Below are 24427 nucleotides of genomic sequence, written 5' to 3'. Positions count from 1 at the left end.
CAGTTGGGGTCTGGACTGTCCAAACCGGTGTCTGAAACCTCCTCAGCCTCAGACTCCGTCAAGCCTCTACCTGGCCTACCAGCGGAATACCAAGACTTGGCTTATGTCTTCTCTGCCAAGGAGGCGGATTCTCTGCCCCCTCACCGGACGTACGATTGTCCCATAGACCTCCTTCCTGGAACTTCTCCTTCACGAGGTCGGGTGTACCCTCTCTCCGTACCCGAGACTGAGGCTATGTCCTCCTATATCCGGGAAAACTTACAGAAGGGTTTCATCCGCAAATCCACGTCCCCTGCTGGCGCAGGATTCTTCTTTGTGCAGAAGAAGGACGGTTCTCTCCACCCATGCATAGACTACAGGGGCCTAAATAAGGTGACTGTCAAGAACCGATATCCTCTTCCACTTATCCCCGAACTGTCCGTCTCCGTGGAGCCAGGATCTTCTCCAAGCTGGATCTCTGGGGAGCGTACAATTTAATCCGTATTCGTGAAGGAGACGAATGGAAGACCGCTTTTAACACCAGAGATGGGCACTACGAATGCCTGGTCATGCCATTCGGCCTATGCAATGCCCCAGCGGTCTTCCAGGAATTCGTCAACGACATATTCCGTGACCTCCTGTATGTCTGCGTCATCGTCTATCTCAACGACATTCTGGTCTTCTCCCCTGACCAGCAGACTCACGTGACCCAAGTACGCCAGGTCCTACGAAGGCTACAGGCCAATCGTTTGTACGCCAAGCTGAAGAAGTGCGTTTTCCATCAGCGCAGCCTTCCGTTTCTTGGCTATATTGTCTCCAATCGAGGTCTACAGATGGATCCAGCCAAACTCTCAGCTGTTCTCCAGTGGCCACGTCCCGTGGGACTCAGAGCTATCCAACGCCTCCTAGGATTTGCCAACTACTATCGGCAGTTCATCCCACATTTCTCTACCCTGGTCACGCCCATCGTGGCTCTCACTAAGAAGAAGGCAGATCCCAGGCATTGGCCACCTGAGGCCGAGCAAGCCTTCACTAGCCTAAAGTCGGCCTTTGCCTCTGCCCCTGCTCTAGTCCGCCCGGATGCCACCAAGCCGTTTTCACTTGAGGTCGACGCTTCTTCAGTGGGCGCTGGAGCCGTCCTCTCGCAAAAGGACGCATCAGGCAAGACCAGAACCTGTGGGTTCTTCTCAAAGACTTTTTCCCCTGCCCAAAGGAACTATACTATTGGCGACCGGGAACTCTTGGCGATTAAGCTGGCACTGGAGGAGTGGCGTCATCTCCTAGAGGGGGCTAGGCATCCGGTCATCATCTATACGGACCACAAGAACCTTCTCTACCTCCAATCGGCCCAACGCCTCAATCCCCGGCAGACCAGGTGGTCGCTTTTCTTTTCACGTTTGAACTTTGTTATCCATTTTCGTCTGGCTGAGAAGAACGTGAAAGCCGATGCTCTCTCCCAAGCATCTGATGTCATGGGACAAGAGGACTCTCCTCGCCACATCATACCTCCCGATCGTCTGATGCCAGTCGCCACTTCGGCTCTTCAGGGAGTACCCCCCGGAAAGACCTATGTTCGCCCTGCGCTTCGAGGAAGGATTCTGAAGTGGGGACACTCCTCATTGGTGGCCGGGCACCCTGGAGTCCAAAAGACCGGGCAACTGATCTCCCGCCACTACTGGTGGCCCAGCCTTTTCCAAGATGTCAAAGACTTTGTAGCTTCCTGTACAATCTGTGCCAAAAACAAGTCCTCCCGACTAAGACCTGCCGGCCTATTACATCCCTTGCCAGTTCCAAGCCGTCCCTGGTGCCACATAGGCATGGACTTTGTCACAGACTTGCCTCCATCTGCGGGAAACACAGTCATTTGGGTGGTCACTGACCGCTTCTCCAAGATGTCTCATTTTGTTGCTCTTCCTGGACTTCCATCTGCACCCCGTCTGGCTCAGTTGTTCTTTCAACACATCTTTCGCTTACATGGTCTTCCCCTTCACATCGTGTCCAACAGAGGCTCACAATTTGTCTCAAAGTTTTGGCGTGCCCTCTGCTCACAGCTCCAAGTGAAGTTGGACTTTTCATCTGCCTATCACCCCCAGACCAACAGTCAAGTGGAGAGGGTCAACCAGATCCTGGACAATTATCTACGTCATTTTGTCTCAGCTCGCCAAGACAACTGGTCCAGCCTACTTCCATGGGCAGAGTTTTCCTACAACCATCTGGACTCAAGTTCCACAGGCAAGTCACCCTTCTATGTGGTCTATGGGCGTCACCCTCGCCCTCCTCTGCCTCTCTCTCCATCCTCTGAGGTCCCAGCCGTGGAGGAATTGTTGTCTGACCTGCAGTCGATCTGGGAACAGACTCGACAATCTTTGCTCAAGGCATCTGACCGCATGAAGGACCAGGCGGATAAGAGAAGGAGACCTGCCACAAACTTTCTCCCAGGTGACAAAGTCTGGCTCTCGGCCAAATATGTCCGACTCAAGATTCCCAGCTACAAGTTGGGTCCTGATTCCTCGTTCCTTTCTAGGTGCTAAAACGCATCAACCCAGTCACCTACAAACTCTGTCTACCCCCTACTATGCGAAAACAAAACAAATGTGGAAAATGAAAACTTCTTGCTGAAACAAGTGAAAATTATTTACAGTGTATAGTACTGTGAAGATAAATGTGCACGTTTTGGTGCTGCACTGTACCCTTGTGTGAAATAATGACATGACCCATAGGGCTGGTATATATATATAGTCTCTCACAGTGACAGGACTACAGGTCCCATAATGCTCATACCTAGGCCGATAACAGTAAGTCCAATGCCAGCAGGTAAATGATGCAGGGTTTTACCGTGATTCAGTAGTCCTTCAGCAGCAATTATTACCAGTCCTTAGGCCAGTCCAAGACTCCTTACGCTCAACGTGTTTCCTGCGGTTCGCATTCATCAGGAGCGATGTAGATGGAGTATAGTCTTATTGTATCTCTATGACTCTGATAGCGGCCGCAGATACATGCCCGCGGCACAGATTTAAATGCTCAGCACGCCTCAATCCCGCCCCGCTCGTACGTCACAGACTTCCGGGTTACCCCTGTCACGTGTTCGTGACGTCATAGTATGCAGAGTGAGAAGGCGTGCTCAAGCTGGTGATGTGTGATAGGGATCGTGGGGAACTCCGCCCCGTTCACGGCTATATTGATACAGCATAGTGGATAGTATGTTCTAGTGAAGGTTAGTGATGTGCATACTCATAGCAACACACGGAGTGTACAATGCCCTGTTCGGCACGTCCATGTCAGCATATTGTCAACTAGAGAGGCACTCAGACTCATCACTAGTGAGTGACCTCGAAAACAAAATCAGGAGAAACTATGTCCAATAAGTATCAGCCTAAGATAGTGTTAATGGTTCTCCTTCGGGCAGCACGGCGGCTGCATATATACTGCATACAGGTAGCACAGCGGCCACCATCTTTACTGATGCAGATGCCCAACTAAAGAACAACACGGCGGTTGACCACACATAGAGCGCTTGGTGCTAGACCATGGCGCAGCACAGCGGCTGCCACAAACGGTGAGTGGCACCATGCACCCAGGCAGCACGGCGGCTGCTATAGCATACATACATAGATGGTGCCAAGCATTAAGACAGTACGGCGGCTGTCAACGTTAGAATGCTGGCTCCAACTTACAGGGCAGCACGGCGGCTGCTATAATAGACTCAGATGGTATCAAGCATTAGGACAGTACGGCGACTGTCCAAGTTAGCATGCTGGCTCAACCTGACAGAACAGCACGGCGGCTGCTATGGCATACACAGATGGTGCCAAGCATTAAGACAGTACGGCGACTGTCAACGTTAAAAATGCTGGCTCCACCTGACAGGACAGCACGGCGGCTGTCAGATCATGTATTTCCTAGGACCGGGTAGTGAGACAGTACGCCAGCTACCCCCCAAATAGTATCCTGGTCCCATCCGATCAGTCAGATCATATGTTCATCTGGTGAGTGTCCAATTCAGCCTATATGAAGCTGTTGTATTGGATGTAATCATTGAGTCCTTGTGGTTTGAGAGCACGGAGTTTGTAAGTCCATTCTGCTTCTTTCCGCAGGATAAGGTTCTCCCAGTCACCGCCTCTCACATTTGTTTTCACCACTTCAAGGACCGGAAAAGAGATTTGTCTCGAGTCACAATTATGCATCTCTTTACAATGTAGCCCTACCGGGGTATCCCTGCCATGCGTGACGTCACCTACATGTTCCCTCATCCTCTCTCTCAGGGGTCTGATCGTTTTGCCAACGTAGTTACGTGGACATGAACAGGTAAGTACATAGATCACCCCCTTCGTGGAGCAGTTAGTGAATTCATTGATGGGGTAGGAGATCCCTGTGACAGCACTCTTGACTACCTTGCTTTGCGAATCCCAAACGCCTTCCATGTTTCCCTCTTAAAGCCAGTGGTCCTCAACCGATTTTCCAACAAATCTTCGTCCTCTGCTCTACAAGCCGTCTCAGATGACGTCTACATTGTTAAAGACATTCTGGCCAGACGTTTTTTCCTAGTGGACTGGAGAGGTTTTGGTCCTGAGGAGAGATCCTGGGAACCCGAGGCTAATATCCTGGATCGGGACCTTCTCAAGGGATTCTTGCAGGCTAGAAAGAGGGGGAGGCCAAAGGGGGGGGGGGGGGGTACTGTCCGGGCTGCTGCGGCGTCCCGCGGTCCGGACCCCCTCACCCTGTCCTGCAGCCGCCGGTGTCCACGTGCAGGGACCCGGCGCTGCTGCCACTTCGGCCCCTGGGGGCGCCTCACCTCGCCCCGCTCCTGTCCGTCGCTGTGCCGGCCGACTCACGCGTCCCCGCCTCCTATGGCACGCGCGCGCCGGCTGTCTTGGAATTAGAGGGGCAGTCCGCCCCTATTTGGTCACAGCCCACACTGTCTCCTATAAAATCCAGCCCTGCCCCACCTCAGGTGTTGGAGCCTCTACATGCTTCCCATAGCGTTTGGCCCAGCTCCCTGTTGTTCCTGACCTCAGTCCTTGTTCCCAGTTCCTGTCCACTGTCCCGGTCCCTAGCTCCTGCCCGCTGCTTAACCCGTTGTTTGCCACCTGCGGTTACGCCTACAGACCTCTGCCTACACTATCTTCTGCCTACTGCTCCTGCCACGCCTCGCCTGCTGTCACTAGCAACCGAGCCAGGGGTAGCGACCTGGGGGTCGCCTGCCACAGCAAGTCCATCCCGCCGTGCGGCGGGCTCTGGTTAAAACCAGCGGCCCCTTAGACTCCGCTCCCTGGTGAGGTTAGTGCCATCGCTAGTGACGGTTCAGTGGATCCACGACTCCAGGCATTACAGCAAGAGATCACAGCAATGAAAACTTTACAAACAAATAACAATATTATTATTCGCCTCGCTGACAAAGGGGGCTATATAGTCATTCAGGATCAAGAAAATACCCACAGAGAATCCCTCTGCCTCCGCAATGACACTAAAACATATGAAAAACTTAAATCCAACCCTGTAAACATATACATAAAGGAACTTCTGACAGTAGTTCGGAGGGGACGTGACATGGGTATTTTATCCGAGCAGGAGAGCAAATACATAACTAACTTAAACCCAATAACACCAGTATTTTATCATATACCTAAAATCCATAGATGCCAGAACGCCCCCCAGGGACGCCCATTATATCTGGAATAGGAGGACCAACATTCAATCTGTCATGTTATGTAGATGGTTTCCTCCAGGAGTGTGTTCAACTTCCAAATTATCTGAAAGATTCTTAACATATTTTGCAACTGTTAAGCAAAGTGTAATGGGAAGAAAACTATATAATGGGTACACTAGACATCACCTCATTGTATACTGTCATCCAGCATGACAAAGGACGACAATCTGCGGGTTTTTTTTCTAAACAGTCCAAACGTTTTTTAGACTCACAAATCAATTTTATAGGGGATTGTATCACCTTTGTTCTAACCAATAATTATTTTCTAACCGCTATATAGGCCAGTGGGAGAATCAGTACATATTTCCTGGTGGCCAACTGGGTGCGGACCTGCTCCTCTGGCACGGTTTTATTGATGATGTTGTTTTTATTTGGAAAGGTGATGAAACAAGTTTACATACATTTTTAATTCATATTAATAAAAATGACTTTTATTAACAATTCACACCCACATTTAGTTGTAAAGAAATTAATTTTTTAGACCTGACTATTTACATTGCGAATAATTCTGTATATATGTCAGGATTGTGCCTTGGCACTCCTCGGTTCGGGCTGTGCGGCCGAGAAGGCGCTGATTTTGAGGTTTCTGTGCAGTTTCCAAATCCCTGTCTGAACACAGTCTTGCTCGCTGTTGCCTGGCAGCTGCAGGTGAGCTGTGTTGAGGATCAGGGGCTGGTTCAATCTGCTGCTGGACTGAGTCCCTTATCCTGCATAAATTGTATTCAGCTCCAGCACTCCTTGCTGGTTATTGGAGTTCTAAAATCCTGTTCAGCTATGTACAGTATCTCTTTCTGTTTTTGACCCTTGGCTTTCTCTGCTTGGGCTATCCTTGTTTGCTGCCTGCCCTGAACCTTGTGCCTGTATCTGGACCTTTCTCTTGCCTGTTGCTTTGTACTTGGCTGCCCGCTGTTGCCGACCCGGACTGTTGACTTTCATTGCATTGTGTTTGTCTGTCTGTCCTGTTACGTGTTATCCACCTATTTCAGTGTAGGGACTGGCACCATGGTTGTTCGCAGTCGCCTAGGGCTGTCTTGTGAAAAGTAGGCAGTGACAGTGGGCGAGTTCAGCTTAGGGCTCACTGTTCTTGTCTCTTCTGCCTATTTTGCCAGTGTTCCGGTGCTAACAATATACTAAAACCTATAATAAACCCACAGACAGCCATTGTTTTATTGACACAGTTGCCATCTTCCAATATGGCTTACCAACATCCCGAAAAGCCAGTTCATCTGTCTGAAAAGAAACTGTACCAAGTATGAGAAGGAAGCAAAGGAAATTCAGGAGAAATTAAGTGCAAATGGTTATTATAATACACAGATGAACAAGTCTAGAAAAGAGGTCAGTGACATCCCTACGAAACACTTATTGGTGGATAGGAAGAAAGAGAAAGTGGACCCCAGCCCTACAACAATAGAAGTGCCATTTATTACTACATACAACAAACAGAGCTACATGTTAAAAAGAATTGTAAGAAAATATTGGGACATGCTAAAACATGATAGAATGGTGGGGGACAAACTACCAGCCCAACCATCATTCATATTCAGGAAGGCATGCAACGTAGGAAACATGGTGGCTCCCACTATAAAAACACAGAGGAATAAAACCAGTAACCACCTATTCTCCCTCCCCCCGGGCTTCTACCCCTGCAAATATTGCAAAGCATGCAACATCTAAGGAAAACAAAGAAAAGTTATAACCACGGGAGAAGCTCCAGCAATGGGAGAGGACAATATAAAAATGAAAGACCATATTACTTGTAAATCAAAGAGAGTAATCTACTGCATTGTGTGTCCTTGTGGTAAACAATAGATAGGCCGGACTAAAAGGTTGCTAACTACACGTATACAGGAACATCTCTACAACATAAACAGAAAATCTGAAGGTCATCCACTGTCCCGTCACTATATTGAATGTCATAACTGCTCATTCAGAGATTCATATTTTTTTTGGTCTGGAGAAAATAACATCTCATTGGAGAGGAGGTAATTTTTGGGAGAAAATGTCCAGAGCAGAAACAAAATGGATTTTTGAACTGAACTCATTAGCCCCACAAGGCTTAAATTTAGATCTAGAACTGTTTGCCTTTTTGGGACACATTGTAACAGAAAAGGGGCGGGGGCATGTAAATGATCTGATGAAATGCCATGCAATCAATGCAAATTCAGAGAAGAAACATAAGTTTAAGCAAAGGGTCACTATTTACAACAAACTATTTGATGTGGACTTTCCAATACACATTACAAGTATGTGTTTTATAAAACATGGAGGAATTTGAACAGAACTCTCCATAATGTTAATAAACCCTGGCAATAGGTGGGCTGGAAAGGATCCAAGGAAAAGCCCTATCCCTGATGAAGGTGTCCGTGTACACTGAAATGCATAGAATAATAATGCATAGAATTGCATTAGGATCCATACCAAAGGAGAGTGACGTCACTCAGGATCCCACTTTTGCCACGGAAAACTCGACTGTGTAAACTTATGTGCAGTGCTACCGGCCGGAGCATCTGCCTAGTTTAGAAGATTTCTCTCTGTTGATTAACTTCTCTACACTGCATGAAAGCTGTCTGTTGTTTCGTGTTCACACTATGTATGGTTGGGACCGTCGACAAGTTGGCCACTGTCGCTAGGACTGCTGTGGAAAGTAGGCAGGGACAGTGGGGCGGGTGCCAGTGTTAGGGCTGCACCTGTCCTTTGTCTTGCTGGTCCTATATATCCTGTCACGTCGAGTTTCCAGTTAGTATATAGAGGGACATGTAGCCAGTTTTGGACAGTTCTTATCAGAGTGTTTTAGAGTGGGAGCCAACAAGATAAGTGTTCCTGCTGCAGTGTATTCCAGGGCCTGGCCTTAAGGTCAAGACCCAGTTGTGTGACTTTATGAGAGACATTATCTGTTTCTTCTCAAGCACCTTCATCCTAGCCATGTCCAGCTAGAGAGTAATGCAGTGAGACTGCAGTAGGACAGGAAAACAGGAAAACCCTATCCACACTTGTCGGCTATTCTTCTTCAACCCTGAAAAATGAGACAGGGGAGATGTCAGTAGCTAGGTAAGCCCAACTAAAGCCAAACAGTCTACTGCCAACTGGTTTCCTTAGAGTTCCCCTAATGGTTAGCTTTACCCAATAGATGGGGCCTGCATTCTTGGATCTCATGTCACTCTGTGCCAACAGACAGCATTAGGAAGATTTTCATATGCATGGATGTGGGTAGTATTCACTACGCCCCCACAAAGTACCTAAAGGTCTGGATAAGGGCCACTACACTCCTTGCTCTGCAGGCAGTCATCCATCACGACCCTACAAGTCACTAATTTCAGTCTCAAGTGAAGTAAAAATCTATTTTAGTCTCTTAAAGTAACCACAGATTATATTATATCCACCAGTAAGAAGCTGTGATTGTTAAAGGACAACTCTGGTGCAAAGAGGGGGAAAACAATGGCAAATATAATTTCTATACTTATCCTCACTCCCGGGTTCATCACTGCTCAAATCTCCCGTCCTATCACCGTCTTCTTCTCTCCAGTACTTTCTCCTTCTTCGTCTGACAGCGTCAGGTGACTGATAGCTTGCTCAGGCAATCGGAGCTGAGCAAGCTGTCAGTCATCTTCTCATGTCTCACAGGGTGGCCCACTGTGAAGACGTCATCGACACAAGAGGGCACCGACTGTGGTTGACAAGGATACGTATATGTTTTATTACTTCTGGAGGCGAAGGGGTTGAAGTGATAGGGAAGGGGGGTAGAAAGGTAATTAAAGCACATTACAAGGTTATATATCTTTGTAATGTGTTTTAATTACCAGGAAAAAATTCTATATTCCGCCAGCAAGAAGCTGTGATGTAAAATTATATCCTCAAGTATATTCAAAAGTATATTCCAAGTACGCAGCTCATCAAGGGATCTCAGTCAGCAAAGTATTATCTATAGTGCACCTTATTGATTCTGTTGAAGACTTTTGTTGTATACTATGCCTTTAAATGGCACTCCAGCATTTTTTCCCCCAAATCAACTGGTTTTAGAAAGTTTGTAATTTACATATATTTAAAAATATCAAGTCTTCCCATACTTATCAGCTGCTGTATGTCCTGCAGGAAGTGATGTATTCTCTCCAGTCTGACACTTTGTTCTCTGCTATCACCTCTGTCCATGTGTGAAACTGTCCAGAGCAGGAGAGATTTAAATGGTTAAATAGAAGACACAGACATTGGTCTGTGTTTGCTATTAGCGGCAGCCTCAACCTGGAAGACAATGTGCATAGAGAGCTCACATGGTGAGAGTTCTGTATACCACCTTATAAGCAGCATGATGCACCAGGTATGTCATGGTGCCTTAAGGCTGGTTCCAAAATGCCCCGCTCCCCCCCCCCCCCCAAAAAAAAAAAAAAGAAAAAAAGAAAAAAAAACACTGTGGCCATATGTTTGCTTTGAGTTAATGGAATTTAATAAAATGCACCCCCCCCCCCCCCTCCATGGCATTTTTTCTTCTCTCTGCTTTTTTTTTTTTTTCCTGTTGGCTTTGTGGCAGTTTTTTTCCAAAAACCAACCATCGTGGTGATGGTTTGGCGTATTTTTCTGGAAACTGTGGCATTTCTCTCCCATAGAGTTCAATGGAATTGCTTTTGTTTCTCTCAAAAACACTAAAGGCAAAAAAGCCAATCACACCTAAAGTAAGAAACGTCAGAAAAACAGCCAAAATAATCAAATAGCAGTTTTTCTGGTGTTTTTTGGAGGAGAAAAATACCAAGAAAAACTTGTGCCTGGGGGCACCTTAAGGATAAATATGGGATAAATATATATATCTATCAAAACTAAAGAGAACACACAATACAAATACCAAAAATACCCACATACAGTGACCATATAGGGGTATTCTTCAGTTTTAAATATCATATAAGTGAATTCAGTGCAGTTGCATCCAGTGACTTATAGGGGTCATCTTTTTCTTTCTTCTACATCCAGCAATGACTGCCAAGTAAAATTTTCCCAGCTACAACTCATCCAAACAAAAAACTTTGATAAGTGCTTTGTTTGGAGATGGTGCAACCATTGTATATATAATCGAAAAGTGCCTGTAAGTGTTGGGTGAGTCAGTCACCTGCCAATCTCTGACTACAGGTAAGAAGTTGGTGGAACTGTCAGAGATAGAGTAAAAGGTAAGGGGACAGCAGAGGGCAAGGCAAAATTTAAGGAATGTTATATGCATGCCTGAAGAGTCTTTAGAGCATGATATTTGTTCAAGCCAGGTCTCCTTTATTCACCACCTTCACAGTTATCCAAAAGTAAGAAGACGTGGCCTCCTAAGGGTCAGCAGATTTAATGTGTGAGGAAAATTATGTTATAACGCTATTTCAACTCGTGGGGAAGATTTCTCAAACATAGTGTAACGTGAAACTGACTCAGTTGCCCCTAGCAACCAATCTAATTTCACCTTTCATTCCACCTGGCCACCAACTGGTCATGTTCTGAGGTTCTCCTTAGTATTTTACAGGTGGTATAGCTATAGTCAGTGCATCAGGTATTATCACAGATGCTCTCTGTATGGGATATCCTGAAATCATGACCTGTTAGTGGGCCATGAAGACTGGAATTGAGAAGCAATGTTCTAAAAATATGTTTTTAGCAAACCTTTATCCCTAATAACACTTAGACAGGTGGCTGTATAGTGTCATTGTTTTATTGTTATCGCTAGTCAGTTATACAATACTTGAAGCATAGTTACATTTTTTACTTACAGTAGTAGTGTTCCTTTGTATGTCTTGCCATGCCTATGCATTTTGAAAGATACGGCTGATGGTTTTTTCCATAGCTGTCTTGATCTCATGGCTCCTTAGGCTGTAGATGATGGGATTCAGCAATGGGGTGACTACTATGTACAACAGGGATCTATATTTATTGATATAGGATGAGCTCTGATCAGATGGAGCCATGTAGACTGTGATTAGTGTCCCGTAATACATACACACTGTGACCAGGTGGGAGCTACATGTGGAGAAGGCTTTTCTCCGACCAAAAGTTGAAGAAATTTTTAAAATGGAAAACATAATACAAATATAGGTCACTATGATAAAAACAAATGGACAAAATATGACAAAGATGGAAAATACAAAGTCTAGATTTATTAGAATGGAAGTGTCTGAAGTGGCCAATTCCACCATGGGACCAAAGTCACAGAAGAAGTGGTCAATGGAATTCAAGCCACAGAAAGTAAATTGGATAAGAACGAGAATCTCACTTGATTCTATTATACTGATTAAAACCCATGATCCTATAACAAGCTGGAGACAAAGTTCTGGACCCATCAATGAAGAATAGCGTAATGGATGACAAATGGCCAAATATCGATCATAGGACATGACGGCAATAAGGTAACATTGAATAAAACCAAATAGACAAAATAAATACAATTGTAATATACAACCCCAAAAGGACAAGATGACCTTCTTGACAAATATTATGTCCAACATCATGGGGACAACGGTGGTAGTTAGCAAGACATCGGCTATGGATAAATGTTTGAGGAAGAGGAACATTGGGGTTTTGAGGTGATCAATAATGGTCACTAAGAGGATAATAAGAAGGTTTCCACCCAGTATAAACAGATAAGTCAGGAGGAACACAATGAAGAGAGGAGACCTGTATTTGTGGAGACTCTGAAATCCAAGGAGCCATATCTGTGTGACCTGTGTCTGATTCTCCTCACACATCACTGTTATGATAATGAATATCCAAGGATTTCTTTCTACAATAAACTAAAAAAAAATTCTAATTAGAAATGGTGTCCATCTAATTGAGCTGATGTGATGTACAATAATTGGTGGCTCTTCTATAGCAAAATTACCAAAGACTTGTTGGTGTCTTTTATAGTATCAGTAAAACACAGAAGATTCCTCCAGGATCCTGATCTGATAAAAAGACTCCGGGGGATATAGTGAACAGATGAGATGGTGATTAGGTTAATTGATGGGTTAGTTGCACTTTGGGAAAGGTTTATTATGGACCAATATTCTTAGTAACAAGTCATTGTTATTCTTAGATATGAACAGGCCTATAGTGGTGTGGAAGGTAAATGGTATTAGAAATAATGTCAGTACTGTACAGTACAGTAATGTCAGTGAAATAGTTGGAAAAAGCTAATATACAGATAGAATATAAAACAGATTGTTTTACACCCTCAGCCTCTGGGTTCTTCCACAGTCATATGATAGCGATTTGGAGGGAGAGGAAACGGCATCACTGGAACAGACTGGAAGAGGCAGTGCAGTAGCCAGAGGGAGAAGGCAGTCTAAAACAAGTGGTCTCGAAACTGTTTCTCAGAGCACCCCCTTTGTTCGAAGCTAATGCACAGAGGGCTCAATCTTCATTGGTGTGGTGCTTTTTAAAAAAAAAAAAAAAAAAAAAAAAAGCTCAGAGAATAGGTGCATTGTCTTGTGCAACCTCTTTCATGCAAAGATAAACTAGGGAGCCACTACTAACAACTTGACCACCACCACCATATCAACATAGCACCTAACTAGGTGGAACCAAGTTTGTGGTCTTCAACCAGCGCTTATATGTGACAACACAGTGCCTTCCCATGTCTTAGGTGCTGGCAGTGCATCCTTTAACATGCTTTCCTATCCCAGCATTCAGCTCTCAGTACCCCACATTGTAACCCCTTAGAAATGTTGCCATATGAGCTAGAGGAAACTGAGGCATTCCACGGCTTCATGGAGACGGCTGTCTCTTGGTACTTCATACCCAGCCAGTGCAATTTTTCACTCTGTGCTCAACTAGCCTTACACCAGCAGGTCATGTGTAGTATCACCTGTGCTCTGACCAATGTGGCTACAGGGAAGGTCCACTTAACCACCGACACATGGAGCAATGTAGACATGGTTTCCTTGGCAGATTATTTCAGTTCCCCCGACCTCTCCGCCTCTAAATTCTCCTCTACTTCCCAATTATCATCTGTGAGCCTGCTGCCATTAGATGCAAGCTGCAAAGGCTGCAGCATTGTCATGGGAAAGCAGCAAAAGGCCAGGCTGAAACTGCCCAGCCTAGGCAAAAAAACTGCACACAACCACAGAGCTGTTGAATAGTATCCAGCAGCAGACTGACATGGTTGTGTGTATTACAATGGCCATAACTTGGTGGGTTTTTTCAGCTCGGCAACCTCACTCACATGCCATACCTGGCACATGTCTTCAAACTTATGGTTCAGCATTTTCTAAAAACATACCCTGATGTGCCTGAGCTGCTCTACAAGATGTGTCGCGTGTATGGCCATTTTGGAAGATTCCCCACTGGGCTGCCCTGAAGACACTGCAGAAGTGCTTTGGTTTCTCAGCTCCCTGACTTTTGTGTGATGTGACTTTGGACTGGAACTCTAAATTCTACATGTTGGCCAGGTTTTGTAAGCAGCAGAGAGTCATCAGGGAGTACCAGCTGCAAAATGTCAGTCAGTTTGCCAGTCAGCCTCTAGACTTCAGTAATAAGGACTGTGCATGGATGGCTGACATCTGTGAGGTTTTAACAAAGTTTGAGGAGTCAAACCAGATGGTGAGTGGCGACGCAAGTAGTGTGAGCTTAATCATACCACTGCTGTCTCTATTAAAAGGCTCACTGCAGTCCATTAAGGATGACACTTTGCTCAAGAGCCAGAAGTTAGAGCAAATAGCCTAAAGATGAGAAGATATAGAGTCATCTTCCTGTTGAAGACCAGGGAAGGAAACCTATTGCCAAGGGGTGCCGCCCAGTAGGGAGATCACCAAACGACCCTGATACATATTCCCTTTAGTACCACTTGGTTGTGAGTATTGGAACATAAATAGGAAAATACCAGTCTAGCTGTTCACCTTCCTCAACCCACAGTATAGGGAGAAGTTAATTATCTCCTTCCCCAAGAGAAGTGAAGTACACAAGTCCAGCTATAACACAAGGTCCTGGTGGACAAATTGTTTAAAGCCTTTCCATCTGATAATGCTACTGGCAGATTAATTGGTTTCGTGGGCCATGAGGGGACCAGGAAGTATGGCAAGCATTGGAAGAGGAACACTTTCCAAGACGTGAAACATGTTTATGACACCCAACCAGGATAAATCCACTGATACGCATCTTGGGAGGCCACGGCAGGACAAGTTCTTCACAGACTGCACAGATCACTCTGCACTTTTCAACTATTGGGTGTCAAAGCTGGACACATGGCATGAACTGGCGCTGTACGCCTTAGAAGTGCTTGCCTGCCTTGCCATTAGCATCTTGTCAGAAAGAGTATTTAGCACTGCGGGGGCATTATTACAGATAAGTATATCCAGCTGAGAATGCTGAAAGGCTAATAGTTATCAAGATAAATAATGTACGGACTTCCCCCAGACTTCTCTTCACCAGTGCAAACTGACAGGTGTGTTGGCATCTTACTCCTCCTTCTAAGACTCTCAATGTGCTGAAGATAGAAATTGTTACGGGGGCCATCACTAGGCTTTGGATCACAATTTTTACAGGGGTAACGGAAGAGTCCACACACAGTTTTTTGTGTCTTCAGCAGAAAGCAGCGTGTTAAAAGCTGGGTGAAGGAGACTGAATAGATAATAAAAATGTATGGAATGAATTGTTAGTCTCACCATGGACAACAACATATGGAAAGTTATGTTTGAGCAGAATATCCCTTTAAGTATACTGTAGGGTGTCATCTTCCCACCAATGTTTAATTTTAATTCAAAATTAAATTTAAAATTCAATTTTCAAATTCAATTTCAACCTCAACTTTGATTTTGCCAGAGCCATCCAATCTTCCAAGGAGTTAGATATTAATGATCACCTTCCAGTAGTAGGTAGACATAGGTTCCCTTATTGTGTAGATATACAGTACAGTGATCCTCTGTAGGTATCAAGACTGGGAAAAGGGCCAATCTTTAGAGCAACGAATCCCCAGCAAATGGTCCATCCAGCTGACATCTTGTTGAAATCCTACTCCGGTATAAATGAACAGCTTATATTTGAATAACAACATATTTCAAGAGATACAAACCCTCTCTTTATGGTTATCTTATATAGTAAAAAGCTAGAATTTCACAATACACCTTCGACAGTAAACAACTTTGCGTTATAATGAGTTACTATGTAACGTCACAGACTGGATTAGATATAATGTAGGGTAAATCAGTGTTGCACACCTCTCGTTTTTAGGTTGGTGCTCAGTGGGTTATGGTTCTTCAACCATGCACATCCATAAGAAGTAAAATCCACGGCACTCAAAATAATGCAGAAGTGATAGTTTATTTTACAGTGATAGAAAAAGGTTGTATACTCCGACCAGTATGAAATATATAAGCAGTAGAGATCGTGACTATAAAGCGAGCTTTCGGCCCTTCCCGGGCCTTCCTCAGGCTAGTAGATCTCACTAGAAGTGTGTGTGTCCAAGATCTCGGTGGAGTGTGCACACTCCACCGAGATCTTGGACACACACACTTCTAGTGAGATCTACTAGCCTGAGGAAGGCCCGGGAAGGGCCGAAAGCTCGCTTTATAGTCACGATCTCTACTGCTTATATATTTCCTACTGGTCGGAGTATACAACCTTTTTCTATCACTGTAAAATAAACTATCACTTCTGCATTATTTTGAGTGCCGTGGATTTTACTTCTTATGGATTAGATATAAATGATATGAAAATAAAAATGTAGAATATTAAATTATAGTATTTCATTATTTTATGATATATATTAAGAATATAATGAATGATGCACAATGTCACCTGATGACTGTTTGCTGGGGGATTCAGCAACCTACAGATTCACCCATTTTCCCTATTATTATTATTATTATTATTATTACTACATTAAGGCAAATGGCAGATTGTTACATGGTGGAAGAGGACCCTGCCCACGAGGGCTTACAATCTATAAGGTACTGGAAGAGAAACAGAAGTGCAGCCAATCAAGTGTGATGCAGGATTGTTATAGGTTGTAGACTAGTTTGAAGAGATAGGTGTTCAGGTTACTTTTGAAGGTCTTGATGGTGGATGAGAGCCGGAAGTGTCTGGTAGCGAGTATGGGGGAGGCTCAGGCAAAGTCTTGGAGGTGGTTGTGTGAAATATAAACAAGGATAAGCGCAACAGGAGGTCACTGGAGGATTGAAGGTTGCGTGAGGGATAGTAGCAGGATATCAGGTCAGAGATGTATGAAGGGGACAGGTTGTGGATGGCCTTGTACGTCGTGGTCAACAATTTAAAATCAATACGTTGGGCAATGGGGAGCCAGTGAAAGGATTGGCAGAGGGATCTCTTTTTGTTATCGATGAATCTTGGGGGTCGAAGAGCAGTGACCCCTTCTAGATCTCACAGAGGGGGAGTTGTACCCAGGATACATGTGCAGTCCTCTCCCCATAAAGTGCGATTTGCCTACCATCTGTAACCGCACATGCAGTGCTTATATACCTCTCTTCTCTATAACCATAGGAAAATAACCAGAACACCAAACTGATATTCAATATGGCGTGAGCTATATCAAGAGAAAATAACATAAACAACCCCTTAGATGCGTTTGACACCTCTGGAACCACACACGTATTTCCTGACCGAAGGGCTCCATTGTCCTCTTCAGACTATTCGCAGTTGCTGGATATGCCATAAGCGTCTTGATTTTCAGTTCAACAGGAGCTAAGATGAAGTTACACCTCACAACCACTACAAACTGAGACAAACGTCACTGGGTAGTGAGGCCACAGAGCCGATCGGTGCAAGTGTCGGGTGTAAGCACACTGCCAACCCATGATTGATGACCTATTCTGTGGATGATTGATCAGTCATTTTTTGAGTTAAAAGCACGAAACTGAGCCCCTTCTGATCAGCCAGACCTCATTAATCATGTAAAAAAAGATAAATTGTAATTTTTGGATAATCCCTTTAAATATTTTGATGATTATCTTTTTTTACATGTGTACCATACTGATATATTTTCTATTTCTCTATAAACTTCCATACCATCTAAATCTAACCATCACCATACCATCTAACTTCACCGGAGCTCAGTCCTCTGCACCAAACTCATCATCATTTGTCTTTATGGAGCTTGCTAAACGTTCATTGTCTAAAGTCATGCTGGAGCAGGAGAAATCCTTCTCCAAACTATTGCCCAAAGATGTATGACTGTTGTGTAAACTATGGGGGAGATTTATCAAAGGGTGTAAAATTTAGACTGGTGCAAACTATCCACAGCAACCAATCACAGCTCAGCTTTAGGCAGTGCTGAAATGAAAGCTGAGCTGTGATTGGTTGCTGTGGGCAGTTTGCACCAGTCTTAATTTTACACCCTTTGATAAATCTCCCCCTATGTGTGTACTAAACCTCTGTCCCTAATAACACTTAGACAGGTGGCTATATACTGTCATAGTTTTACTATACTCACTAGTTAGGTATGCAATACTTCATGCAAAGGGGATTTGTAATTACATTTTTTACTTACACTAGTATTGTATCTTTTGTATGTCTCGTCATGCCTATGCCTTTTGAAGGATACGACTGATGACTTTTTGAATGGCTCTCTTGATCTCATGGCTCCTTAGGCTGTAGATGATGGGATTCATCAGTGGGGTCACTACTATGTACAACAGGGAAATGTATTTATTGATATAGGATGAGCTCTGATCAGATGGAGCCATGTAGACTGTGATCAGGGTCCCGTAATACATACAAACTGTGATCAGGTGGGAGCTACATGTAGAGAAGGCTTTTCTCCTATCGAAAGTTGAAGACATTTTTAAGATAGAGAAAAAAATACAAATATAGGTCATAATGATAAAAACAAATGGGAAAAATATGAAAAGGGTGGAAAGTACAAAGTCTTGCATCATTAGAGCGGAAGTGTCTGAAGTGGCCAATTCCACCACAGGACCAAAGTCACAGAAGAAGTGGTCAATGGAATTCAAGCCACAGAAGGTAAACTGGATAAGAATGAGAATCTCACTTGATACTATTACATTCATTACAACCCATGATCCTATAACAAGCTGGAGGCAAATCTCTGGACCCATCAATGAAGAATAACGTAATGGAAGACAAATAGCCAAATATCGATCATAGGACATGACGGCGATGAGGAGACATTGAATAAAACCAAATAGACAAAATAAATACAATTGTAATATACAGCCCCAAATGGGCAAAATACCCTCCTCAGCAAATATTATATCCAACATCATGGGGACAACGGTGGTGGTTAGTGAGACGTCAGCTACGGATAAGTGTTTGAGGAATAGAAACATTGGGGTTTTGAGGTGATCAATAATGGTCACTAAGAGGATAATAAGAAGGTTCCCGACCAGTATAAAGAGGTAAGTCAGGAGGAACACAATGAATAGAAGAGACCTGTATTTTTGGAGACCAAATCCAAGGAGCCGTATCTGAGTGACCTGTGTCTGATTCTCCTCACACATTACTATTATGAATATCCTAAAATTTATTTCTACAATGAAAAAAAAGCTAAAATGAATCCCATATAAAAAAATAGGTAATAAATTCTTATAAGAAATGGTTTTTATTGGAGGACTATCACATACAGATTACATTATATATTAAGTGTATAAATACAGCTGAAGTGATGTTTAAGTACTGTTGGCTCTTCTCTGATTTTTGAAGATCCTGGAGTCTTTTATAGTATCAATAAAACATAGCGGATTCTCCCATGATGACTAGACAGGGGAATATAGTGAAGAGACGAGACGATTATTAGATTAATTGTTGGTTTATTTGCGCTTTAGGAGACGTTTGTTACAGACCAATTTTATAATAATTGATTGTTATTCTTAGACTGATCGAGAAATAAGGTTTTCCAAGAATATGAACAAAAGGTTTGTTCGGATTACATTTTGGGCTATAGGTGTGTGGAAAGTAAAAGGTACAGATGAGCCAAGTTACATAACAAATGAAGAGAAGCACTTACAGTAGTTTGCTTGGCACTTGCCTTATACATTGTCTGCACACATTGTGCAGCACTTAGCTTGCTCGGCACTCAGCTTATACATCGGCTGCATTTGATCTCTGTGCAGCTCTCTGACGCTCCACCCTGGGTGCCCTGAAAATCTGAATACAGTCCTGAAAAACGTCTGGCAGTTTCCCAGAACTGGATCCAGCTTTTTCAGAAACCCAAAAGTTGGTTTCGGGAGTTTGCCAAAATTTGGCCTAAAATTTTAAACTTTGCACCCACCCTCTGTACCCACAATCTGACCCACCCAAATGGCTTGTACCTTCGGATAGCTGCTTTTAATCCAAGATCTGTCCTGGGGTCCGTTCGGCAGGTGATGCAGTTATTGTCCTAAAAAACAACTTTTTCAACCGGCAGCCCCGTGCCCAGTGGGCGGGGCTTAGATTGTGTATGCATTAGGCTGGCACTAGGGATGGTCCGAACCTGTCGAGGTTCGAGTTCGTACGAACTCGGACTCTCGGCAATGATTCCCGCTGTCTTAAACCTCCGTGCAGAGGTTGGATACAGCGGGAAAACCGCCTGGCAAACTGGGATACAGACTATGGCGGTGGCTGTATCCCGGTTTTCCAGGCGGTCCTCCCGCTGTATCCACCCTCTGCACAGAGGTTTAAGACATCGGGAATCATTGCCGGGAGTCCAGCTTCGTACGAACCCGAATCTCGGCAGGTTCGGACCATCCCTAGCTGGCACACCCTCTCTGTCCCTCCTCATCATTTGGAATACTCCAGGCAGATTGTCTCATATACATCACCTGTGTGAATACTGAACAGGGGCTGGATCGTTAAGGCACCTGTGCAATGTTCAGACAGGAGAAAATGTTCCAGTGGCATTCCTAATGATGAAGAGGGTGGGGAGGAGGAACGGAGGGGTGGTGCAAAGTTTGGGCACAGATATTCCAAGCCCCGGCCATTTGGCACGGGGCTGCAAGTTTAAAAGTTGTTTTTTAGGACAATAACTGCATCACCTGCCGAACGGACCCCAGGACAGATCTTGGATTAAAGGCAGCTATCCGAAGGTACAAGTGGTTTTGGGGGGAGGGGGTCAGATTGTGGGTACAGAGTTGCTTTAAATGAACTAAAACCGCTAAACTATGGCAGCTAAACTAGTTGGATTATAGGGGCTCTTTTGAAGCAAATACCAAGTACAAAACATATATTCTTTGTTGGCAAAAAAGAAAAAAAAATGTATCACATTGCTTTGTATGGGTAAAGCATCCACGTCTGCATGCAATTTTGCAACACACACACACGAGGAAACCCATCAAAACCAGTGACATAAATGCCTGCTAAACACCTTTATATTTGCATCTACATCCCTTTGTTTACTCTCCATAGTACCATGTTTCTGCTTCTTTGTTTAGATCCCTGCATGAAAGTTAAACCAGACTAGAGAAGAATATGGCGGCAGGTACAAGTAATTGTGAGTCCAGCTGTGCGCAAGTGTTTATGGGGAGGCCGGAGGAGGTGGAGGAGCCCTGACCCCACTGATGCTTCGTAGATGGCCTGAGGAGGATAAGGGGTCCTGGCATCTGTGGTGGACTGTAGAGGAGGATGATTTGCCACCATGTCCCTTTCCATCACTGCCCAACAACAGGGAAGCAGTCAATTCAGATGAATCAGTCCACCACTAACCCATTGGGAGGTTGTTTCTGGCATTGAAGCTCAAGTAAATGACTTGCGTCTAGAAGACCCAAAGAGGCCGTAAAGCTGTGAGCGTGCAGCAGTCCCATAAAGGCCGTCAAGCTGAGTTTGCAGAAATCTTAAAAAAGCCATTAAACTGTGAGCGTGCAGCAGTCCCAGAAAAGCTGCTAAGCTGTGAATGTGTAGAAGTCTCATGAATCCTAGCTATGCCCATGGTGTACACATACAGTACAGAATTCTGTGATCAGATTCACTCAGGCTGGCTTGGTTGTTCCTTTACAGTAGAAGGTCTAGCTAGCTCACTGATGTTGAGAAACACGTGATGGTGTCTTTGCAGTATTTTTTTCATATTTTATTTACTGTCCTGGAGGGCAATGTTCCTAGATTCACTGATGTTAAGAAATGTGATGGTTATCTACATGTAGTCAACCATCATTTTCTTGAATGCACTTACTGAGTTTGTTCTCACTAGCCAGAATCCTACTCCACATTGATGAGGGGCAAATACCCTGAAACAGCTTTCTATGGATAGATATCTTACTTGGATATTTCCCAAGTCATGTCAGTTTTGCCTGTGGCTTGTTTTGAAAGGTGGTTCCCTGACTAGAGATCAGGGAGAGAGCTGCTGCTGGTCAGGGAGAGTGTCAGTGTAGGATTTAGCCTTCCAGTAGGCAGGGTATATACTAGCAATACAAACAAACAGACCTTTTTTTAGGGCTTCAAAGCATTTTTTTACTACAGACTGCTGGCTGGGACTTGCAGTGCTGCTACCACGATTTCACCAGAACACTGTGGTGACCGGCTGCTGGCAGAAAGGGGACATTATGTGTTGCACACAGACCCCTAAGAAGTGCTGAGTACTCTTTTTTTTATTATTTGGGGGCTGGTGGTCCTGCTGTACTACATTGGATTGCTGGGATTTGTAGTACACCCGCATAGAACTTCACTGCTCATTGGACGGGGGTATCACAGCGTGTATCCCACCTCCTGTTCAGACTTGCCAGTAAATCTGGTGTGTTTTTAGGGGGGGGTAGGGGGGGGGGGGGGTATGGTTAGGTCTGGTGTGACAGTGTTGTTCAGGTCTGGTATGGCTGTGACGCCTGGAGCTATTACCTACCTATTTCCATCAGACAATATGCAGACTGCTCTAATGACTGATTTAATGTGGAAATTTATGTTTTAAGCAGTTAAAAACCATGAACATGCGATTCAGACAATGTTTCTTCATGTAGAGAAATGCATGTGGCCGAAACCACTCTCCTCCACGCTACGCAAAATGGGGCGTCTACAGGTTTAGTGCCTAGGGCAGCAGCAGCTGTTAATAAGGTCTTGCGTGTATCTAGGTCCAGCCAGTACCAGATTGTACTGTACAGCTTCCCCCTAAACTCGTGGGGACTACACTGTATTGCTGGGATTTGTAGTACATCCTGCTTAGCACTTCACTGCTAATTGTAAGAGGGTATCACAGCGTGTATTTAGGTCCAGCCAGTGCCAGATTGTACCGTACAGCCCCCCCCTAAACTCATGGGGACTACACTGTATTGCTGGGATTTGTAGTACATCCTGCATAGAACTTCACTGCTCATTGTAATGGGGTGTCCCAGAGTGTGTATAGGTCCAGCCAGTACCAGATTGTACCGTACAGCCCCCCAAAATTTGTGGGAGCACAAGTATTTTTCCTGATTTCTGTATCTCATACGCAAGGCCTATCTCAGTTCCATACTGTGCAGTGTCCATAAAATGGTGAACCCCAGGGGTAAGGGTCGAGGACAAGGTCAAACTGAAAACAACGGTGGGGGGAGAAGTGGGGAGTCACATGATGCAGGGAATGCTACCCCAACTGCTAGAGTTAATTTTATAGTCAAATCCAATTTACCTTCTGTTGGGGGGTGAATGATGTATAAGTTTGTCTGTTTGTGTCTTTCTCTTACTTTCTTTCTCTGCTGGTCAGCTAAACCTCTTTCTATCCACTGTTATTTCTACAGACAGACAAGTGCAGCACTTCCCACCAACACACATCCACCAACATACAAACAGCATCACAGCTTACCAGGAGGAACCAGAGGGGAGGGGGTGCTGGGTTTATATGGAGCACTGGATGTAATCAAGGAACACTGGGAAAAACCTGACCCAAAAAAAAAAAACTTGGTTGAATATGTCATTTCTATGCGTGACAAGCTGAATGAGTTGGCTGATTTTGTAAAAATCAACCATACCAAGGCGCAGTCACACATGAAAGGGTGGTATGACAAATCTGCTAAAGAGAAATGTTTTTTTGCCAGATGATAAAGTTCTGTTATTACTTCCATCTTCTGACAACAAACTGCTACTAAAATGGCGGGGACCATTCAAAGTCTTGCGTCAAACTGGTCCAGTAGATTATGAGATTGCTATGCCCTGCAGAATTCAGGAAAAGAAAATTTTAAATGCAAATCTGCTTAAGGGTGCGTTCACACCTACAGGATCTGCAGCAGATTTGATGGTGCAGATTTGATGCTGTGTTCAGTTATTTAAATGAAATCTGCTGCGGATCTGCAGCAGAAAATAAGCAGCGGATCCGGTAAGTGTGAACGTACCCTAAAAAATGGTTTGATAGACCAAATGTTGCTTGTACCATATTATCAGAATGTTAACTTAAAGGGGTTGTCCGGCGATAAAAAATTATTCACAGAATAACACACATTACAAAGTTATACAACTTTGTAATGTATGTTATGTCTGTGAATGGCCCCCTTCCCCGTGTCCCCCCACCCACGCTAGACCCGGAAGTGTGGTGCATTATACTCACCGCATCTCGTGTCGTCCACGGTCTCCGATCGTCAGCAGTGACGTCTTCTTCGGGAGCTTGGCGGATCTTCCCGAGTGCCGGCCACCCTCTGCAGCGTCATCCGAAGCTCAGCCGCGATTGGCTGAGCATAACTGTGCTCAGCCAATCGCGGCTGAGCGGCTGATGACGCGGCCACGTCATCAGCTGCTCAGCCGCGATTGGCTGAGCACAGTTATGCTCAGCCAATCGCGGCTGAGCTTCGGATGACGCTGCAGAGGGCGACCGGCACTCGGGAACATCCGCCGGCCTCCCGAAGAAGACGTCACTGCTGACGATCGGAGACCGTGGTCGGCACGTGACAGGTAATGTATAGCGCACCA

At 44.7% G+C, this 24427-nt stretch overlaps 2 protein-coding genes across 2 annotated transcripts; both read right to left on the bottom strand.

Moving 5' to 3' along the window:
* Positions 1 to 11448: 11448 nt before the first annotated feature.
* Positions 11449 to 12387, bottom strand: LOC138785426 (olfactory receptor 5P81-like). Its single transcript, XM_069961383.1, has one exon. The coding sequence runs from the start codon at positions 12385 to 12387 to the stop codon at positions 11449 to 11451; it is 939 nt and encodes a 312-aa protein (XP_069817484.1).
* Positions 12388 to 18156: 5769 nt separating this feature from the next.
* On the bottom strand, positions 18157 to 19092 carry LOC138785421 (olfactory receptor 10A7-like). The gene has a single exon (XM_069961370.1). The coding sequence runs from the start codon at positions 19090 to 19092 to the stop codon at positions 18157 to 18159; it is 936 nt and encodes a 311-aa protein (XP_069817471.1).
* Positions 19093 to 24427: the final 5335 nt, after the last annotated feature.

Source organism: Dendropsophus ebraccatus, chromosome 1 (assembly GCF_027789765.1).
Source record: "Dendropsophus ebraccatus isolate aDenEbr1 chromosome 1, aDenEbr1.pat, whole genome shotgun sequence".
NCBI lineage: Eukaryota > Metazoa > Chordata > Amphibia > Anura > Hylidae > Dendropsophus > Dendropsophus ebraccatus.
Note: the sequence above shows the minus strand (reverse complement) of the source record. Positions and strands in the feature narration are given on the sequence as shown.